The 7,666-nt window shown below is 52.2% G+C and overlaps 1 protein-coding gene across 2 annotated transcripts in view; it reads right to left on the reverse strand.

The window, feature by feature from the left end:
- Positions 1–7,666, reverse strand: part of BCAS4 (breast carcinoma amplified sequence 4) — an 85,969-nt gene that overhangs the window by 15,771 nt on the left and 62,532 nt on the right. The window contains exon 5 of one of the 2 annotated variants that reach the window (XM_058432933.1): positions 715–798. The exons of the other annotated variant lie outside the window; for it this stretch is intronic. Within the exon in view, the coding sequence (XP_058288916.1) occupies positions 715–798 (84 nt within the window). The remainder of the gene's footprint in view (positions 1–714; positions 799–7,666) is intronic. 2 annotated transcript variants of the gene reach the window in all.

Raw genomic sequence — 7,666 nt, forward strand, 5'->3', positions numbered from 1 at the left:
GAAGAAGAAAGAAGAAAGAAGAAGAAAGAAGAAGAAAGAAGAAGAAGAAGGAGAAGAGAAGAAGAAGGAGAAGAAGAAGAAGAAGAAGGAAGAAGGAAGAAGAAGGAAGAAGAAGAAAGAAGAAGAAGAAGAAGAAAGAAGAAGAAAGAAGAAAGAAGAAAGAAGAAAGAAGAAGAAAGAAGAAGAAAGAAGAAGAAAGAAGAAAGAAGAAGAAAGAAGAAGAAAGAAGAAGAAGAAGAAGAAGAAGAAGAAGAAGAAGAAGAAGAAGAAGAAGAAGAAGAAGAAGGAAGAAGAAGAAGAAGGAAGAAGAAGAAGAAGGAAGAAGAAGACAGAAAAAGAAAAGAAAATATGAAGGAACAGCCAAACAGCCTAGTGGCCCTGATGCAAACATGAAGCAGCCACATAGCGGGAGGGAAGCAGGGATGAGGGACCAGGCTGGGGAAAGAGGCTGGAGGGGAGGAGATGGGAAAGGGAGCTGGGGAAGTCACTCCAAGGGTTCCAGGCCTCTGCACCCAAGCCAAGGGGCGGGCAGGTCACCTGCCCCTGGCATAGACACACAAAACAACTGCATCCCCCTCACCTGCCAACCCCATCCCTCTGTCAAAGCTATGATATTCTAAATGTATAAAGGACATCTCAGAAGACAGGCCGTCCGTGCTGGACGGAGGCCATCTCGCCTTCAGGGAAACACTGCACTCTTGTCATTTCACTCACGGCTCCTGCAGAGCTCTGGTCCAGCCCCTCCACCCCAGGGCCACACTGGGCTCCACAAGGTGCAGGCCCTGGAGTCTGCCACAGCTGCAAAGAGAGAAACGATAAGGGAAGGAGATCCCGAGCCTGCTCCCTTGTCCATACCCACACCGACGCTGCAGCTGGTCAGCCCCTCGCCATGCAGGGAACTTGTCTGCCCCATTCGCTGCTGAACTCTCGGCCCAGGACAGCGTCTACCACACAGGAGACGCCTAATCCATGTGCACTCAGACCTCCGACCTCTGGGCCTCCCGCCCCCGGGTGACTTCATTCAGCCTCATGGAGACACAATACTGGATGCCTCCTCCAGCCCTGAACTCCACGCTCAAATCTCCAACTGCTGCTTGACCACCCCAGCAAATCCTGTTGGCTCTGCCTGCAAACGTATCCAGACTTCTTTTTTTTTTTTTTTTTTCCAGAGACCGGGCCTTGCTCTGACACCCAGGCTGAAGAGCAGTGGCACGATCACGGCTCACTGCGGCCTCAACCTCCTGGGCTCAAGTGACACACTCTTTGTCTTTTTCTTTTATTTATTTTTTCGAGATGGAGTCTCACTGTGTCGCCAGGCTGCAGTGCAGTGGCACGATCTTGGCTCACTGCAACCTCCACCACGGGTTCAAGCAATTCTCCTGCCTCAGCCTCCTGAGTAGCTGGGATTGCAGGCGTGTGCCTTCACACCTGGCTAATTTTTGTATTTTTAGTAGAGACAGGGTTTCGCCATGTTGGCCAGGCTGGTCTTGAACTCCTGACCTCAGGTGACGCACCCTCCTGGGCCTCCCAAAGTGCTGGGATTATAGGCGTGAGCCACCACGCCCGGCCCAGACTCTTAATTCATGCAGCAACTTGGACAAATCTCCAGGGAAGTATGTGAGTGAAAACAGCCAGTCCCAAAGGGTCACAGACTTCACCGTTCCATTTATAGAACATTTTTGAAATGGCAAAATCTTAAAAGTGGAGGGCAGATGAGTGGTAGCCAGGGGTTGGGCAGGGAGTGGGGGGACAGGAAGGGTGAGGGTGGTTATAAAGGACAGCACAGGGGACCTGGCGGGACCCTGCTCAGTGTCTTGGCTGATACAAGTAAATTGTATGGAATGGGTACAAACCTATAGGACTTACGCCACATGCAAATGAGTCCAAGTCGGACTGGGGAGACCTGCATCGGATCAACAGGTCAGATTCATGTTGCTAACCTGGTTGGGATATTGTGCTATGGTTTTGAAACATGTTACCACTGGGGACAATTGGGCACAGAAAGGGATCTCTCTGTGTTCTTTTTCGAGGCAGGATCTCACTCTGTCACCCAGGCTATAGTGCAGTGGTGCAATCACAGCTCACTGCAGCCTTGACCTCCCAGGCCCAAGCAATAGTCCTACCTCAGCTTCCCAAGTACCTGGAACCCCAGACACATGCTACTATGCCCAACTAATTTTTTTTTTGGGATGGGGGCCTCCTTATGTTGCCCAGGCTGGTCTCAAATTCCTGGGTTCAAGTGATCCTCCCGCCTCAGCCTCCAAAAGTGTTGAGATTACAGGTGTGAGCCACTGCGTCCGGCCTCTCCATGTTATTTCTTGTAACCAAATGGGAATTTACAATGTTCTCAAAAGAAAATTTCAATTAACACACACACACATCCAGAGTTGGCTACACCTCCCCACCTCCACCTGCCACCCCACTTGCTCCAGGCCACCAGCACTCTCCTGGACCATTCCAGTGGCTCTAAACCCCCTAAGCTCCACATCACACACCTGGCATCTTTCCTCCACATGCAGCAGAGCGGTCCCAGTAAGACAAGGGCTGAGCAGGTCTCAGAGCCTCCAGGCTGAGCCTCCCACTGGCCCCAGGGCCTGCTCCTTCCACCGCCTGAACTCCTTGTCCCCGGGCCCTCTTCTTCCCTCCCCCAGGGCGCCAGCCACCTGGCTCCCAAGTCACCTCCCCAGAGGCCCTCCCTGGCCCCCTGTCTCCTCCTCCTCAGACACCTCTCCTTTCCCTTCCTTACAGTGCTCTCCCTGGGGCATATCACACACTAGGCCATCGCCAGGGCTGGGAGCAGGCAGCCTCTGCTCCTTCCACGCCAAGGGTCTGAACAATGCCTGGCTCACACAGGTGGCTCAAAGATAAGTGCAGCTGGCCCTCCACATCTGTGGGTTCCACATCCATGCATTCAACCAACCATGAATCAAAAATATTCAAAAACGAAGCTGGGCGTGGTGGCTCAAGCCTGTAATCCCAGCCCTCTGGGAGGCCAAGGTGGAAGGATCACTTGAGCCCAGGAGTTCAGACCAGCCTAGGCAACATAGCAAGACACTGTCTCTACAATAATAATATAATAATAATAATAATAATAATAATAAATTAGCCGGGCATGGTGGCACACACCTGTAGTCTCTCAGCTACTTGGGGGGTGCTGAGGTGGGAGGATTGCTTGAGCCTAGGAGGTCAAGGCTGCAGTGAGCTGAGATCTCACCACTGTACTCCAGCCTGGGTGACAGGGCAAGATTCTGTCTCACATAGTAATAACAACAATAATAATAATAAGAGCAAGATCCTGTCTCTACAAAAAATACTAAAGGTAGCCAGGCATGGTGGCACATCCCTATAGTCCCAGCTATTCGGGAGGCTGAGGTGGGAGGATTGCTTGAGCCCAGAAGTTTGAGGCTGCAGTGAGCTATGGTCTGTGTCACTGCACTCCAGCCTGAGCGAAAGAGCAACTGTCTCACCAAAAAAAAAAAAAAAAAAAAATTCAAGGAGAAAAAAAAGGTTGGTGGCATCTGTACTGAACATGTTCAGATTTTTGGTCATTATTTCCCAAACAATACAGTATAACAGCTATCTATATAGCATTTATTTTGGGTTTTTTGTTGTTGTTTTTGAGACAGAGTCTCGCTCAGTCACCCAGGTTGGAGTGCAACGGTGCGATCTTGGCTCACTGCAACCTCTGGCTCTTGCTTTCAAGTGATTCTCCTGCCTCGCCCTCCCAAGTAGCTGAGATTACAGGCGCTTGCCACCATGCCTGGCTAATTTTTGTATTTTTAGTACAGACAGGGTTTCACCATGTTGGCCAGGCTGGTCTCAAACTCTTGACCTCAGGTGATCCACCCACCTCGGCTTCCCAAAGTGCTGGGATTACAGGCGTAAGCCACCATGCCCGGCCAGCATTTACTTTGTATTAGGTATTATAAGTAATCTAGAGGTGATTTAGAGTATTCGAAAGGATGTATGTAAGTTATATGCAAATTCTATCTATATATTCTCTGTATTAGAGACTCAAGCACCCATGGATTTTTGATAACTGAGAGGGGTTCCTGGAACCAAGCCCCATGGATACCAGGGTTGACTGTGTTAACATGAATGAATGAGTGAATGAATGAATGAATGAATGAATGAAGAGAGGGTGGAAGTTTGACAGCAGAGTTAAGCCTGGCCCAGGGGCTGGAATTGCTAGTTCTCGGCAGCTCCCGGAGCAGACAAGGAGGCTAAGAGGGGACTGTGCGGGGACGGGACAGGCATGGAGGTGGATGGAAGGAAGCTCCAGGCAGCAACACTGGGGGGTGGTCTCCAGGCTCAAGAGCCCTAGAGACAGAGGGAAAGAGGAGAACATCCTGCTGGCCGAGCCACCCACCCTCACCCCCACCATGGACGTTCTCAACAGAGCCAGAAACGGGGGGACTTCTGATGGGGAATAACTCACTTCTCGAGGCACAAAGCCTTAGGGGCTTCCCACCACCTGCCCATTCCCTCAGTGAGACTCATGTTGCTTATGGGAATAAGGGTGGCAGTGGAGGTGGGGGTCACAGAGGACCTCGAATTTGCACTTTGACATCCCCCACCAAAGCCCCAGAGCTGCTAGCATTGAGAGCAGAGTCTCTTCATCCAGCACAGTAAACTGTCCCATTTCCAAATCCCTCAGATGGCAGTGGTTCCCCTTTCTAGCTGTGTGACCTTGGCCAAGTTACTAACCTCTCTGTGCCTCTGTTTTCTCATCTGAAAATGGGGGCTAATAATTGCTCCTACTTCATAGGGCATTATGCCCATATAATGGAAAGTGCTTAGAAAATAGTGTTCGGCTGGGTGAGGTGGCTCAAGCCTGTAATCCCAGCACTTTGGGAGGCTGAGGCAGGTGGATCCCCTGAGGTCTGGAGTTCAAGACCAGCCTGACCAACATGGAGAAACCCTGTCTCCACTAAAAATACAAAATTAGCCGGGCGCAGTGGCTCACGCTTGTAATCCCAGCACTTTGGGAGGCCAAGGCGGGCGGATCACGAGGTCAGCAGATCGAGACCACGGTGAAACCCCGTCTCTACTAAAAAATACAAAAAAATTAGCCGGGCGTGGTGGCGGGCGCCTGTAGTCCCAGCTACTTGGAGAGGCTGGGCAGGGGGATTGGTTTGACCCAGGAGGCGGAGGTTGCGGTGAGCTGAGATCACGCCATTGCACTCCAGCCTGGGCAACAAGAGCGAAACTCCGTCTCAAAAAAAGGAAGAAAATAGTGTTCAATGAGTGAAGGCTCATTTAATCCTGAACAGGGCTCCCTGAATTCATATGCTTCTAAAATGCCATCATTAGCTTGTGAACAGCCCAAATGTACAATGTTATAATGTTGCATTTTTAGTAATTAAATGCATTCAGTTTCAAAATATGAACATTTAAACTAAATCACAGTTGTGGGAGCCAGTTCTGATGCTGCTTCAATGTTTAACTTACAAGGAGGCTTGAAAATTACAAGTGCCAGAACATCTCTCAGCCACTAAGTGATGTGACTCATCAATCAATCAGAGGGCCTGGCACACAGTAGGTGCTCAGTAAATGCCTGCTGGCCAGAGAGTGAGAGGTTATAGGAGGCCACATGTCAGGCACAAAGATGCTGGCAAGCAGCCCTGCAAGCAGGGCCCCCATGTCTCTCCAAGCACTGACCGCTGTCATCTGAGCCCCTCCTGCCTCGTACCAATGCACACACTTCCAGGGGCACTGCCCAAGGCCTCTGGAGCCAGGTCCAGGCCAGCAAAGAGCTGCCAGACAAAAGGGACAAGGAAGCTGGAAGACTGTGATCACCAATCCTGGTCAGGATGGCACCTCAAAATTGGAGCTTGGGGATGCCCAGTCCCGAAACAGCTGCCTCCCTGCTCCAGCTTCTCACTCCATTTAAAAACCAGCATCTCCCTCTCCAGCTGAGGTTCCCAGGTTAATTATTAGGATTCCCTAAGTAACAGGAACTTTGACCTTGACTTTGGGCCTGGCAGCATGACAAGCAGTGATGTTATCAGCCAGAACAGGCATCGGGATGAACTCACTGCCTAATGAGACACGGTTTATTTTCCCAGCAGAAAGTTGACCAGGAACAGAGCCAAGTACTTCCCAGGCTCCGTGGGCATCAAAGGGATTGCACCTTTTCCAGACCCCATCCACAGCTGCAGGCAGCAGGCAGGAGTCTGCGTTGACCAACGACTCACCTCTGCACATTGCTTGATTCCAGAACCTGCGTTCCGACACCGACCACACCTGCCATCCCCTGCCGGGCCCAATCTCGCTCAGGAATGCCTGCGACCCAGCAGCCTGTCGTGGGCTGTACTGCGAATGCCATGCCAGTGCCACACATGGGCCAGGCTCTTCCCTCCCGCAGGCCTTTCCCAGCCTATCCTCTGCAGCTTCCCTTGAGCTCTTTCCTCTTTTTCTCTGTGAGGCATGGAAGTCAGATGCATGCAGCCCACCTTGTTATTATCCGCTGATAGTTTCTGCCTGTGAGTTTTATTCTCCAGAGAGACCCTAAGCCCAGGCAGGGACCCAGGTCCATCATTTATTCATCCTCAGGTTCATGGCTGTTGTTACTAACAGTTCCCACGTACCAAGTGTTGCTCTCCAGTGACGCAGTAAAAAGTGTCCCTGGGGGACCCTCCTGTGGGTGCACTTATGCCCTGATGCGGACATCAGGGCTCAGAGAAGGGCAGTGGGTGCCCACGGCCCAGCCCGGGCCAGCCAGGTTGGTGGACAGCAGACAGACTCAGACCTGTCCTATCCCCTCCGACCCACACCCTTCCCCTTCCAGTCTGAGGAGGAAGGGGTCCCAAGAAGGTCTCTTGGAGGAGCCAGAGATGCAGGTGGGGTGGGGCGTGAAGGGGGATGAAAGGATTGTGGCCTGGGGGACAGGGGGCACAGTGAAGGTTTGTGAGTGTGTAGGTGACACACGGAGAGACATGGGACAGAGACACAGGCAGGAGAGACAAGGAGACAGAGTGGCACAGATAGGGATGCAGAGACACATGGAGAGAGGCAGAGACAAGCAAGATGAACGCAAGAGACATGGATCCAGGCAGTGACACAAAGATAGAGACAGACCAGAATACCAACAGAGATGGAGACGGGAAGAGAGACAGCAGGAAACAGAACCGTGGGGGATGCAGAGCCAGAGGCCGAAATCTCCACCAAGCAGGGCTGGGGTGAGGGTGGGGCCTTGCCTGGGCCCCTCCCCCAGTGGTCAAGATGGAATGGGGAGCTGAAGACAGGAGGAAGTGGGAGAGGTGGGACCCAGAGGGGGACCCAAGACACCCCCGGCAGGTGTGCCCAGGTGGGCGTGGCTAGCCCAACCCCTCATGACCCAGCATTGCTTGAGACACACCACGAACCCAGCCACCCCTGAGCACCGGCATGCTCCTGGCATGAGCAGTGTGGAGGGGCTGACCCAGACGGGCAGCAGCTCAGAGGCAAGAGAGCCACTCCATTCAATTCCTGCAGGCGAGATCCACGGTGGCTGACGTCAGCACATGGCAGGAAGCGGGCGACACGTTATTCTGTAAACAGAAGCTTCAGGACTTGGCTTTGGCAGCCTTGAAGATGTCAGACACACACCTAGGGTGCCACATGGTGGGGGGATTTGGAACAATCATCCCCTCCAGAGACAGCTGTCTACAAAAGCAATCCTCGC

This window comes from Hylobates moloch, unplaced genomic scaffold, assembly GCF_009828535.3.
Source record: "Hylobates moloch isolate HMO894 unplaced genomic scaffold, HMol_V3 SCAFFOLD_21, whole genome shotgun sequence".
Classification (NCBI taxonomy): domain Eukaryota; kingdom Metazoa; phylum Chordata; class Mammalia; order Primates; family Hylobatidae; genus Hylobates; species Hylobates moloch.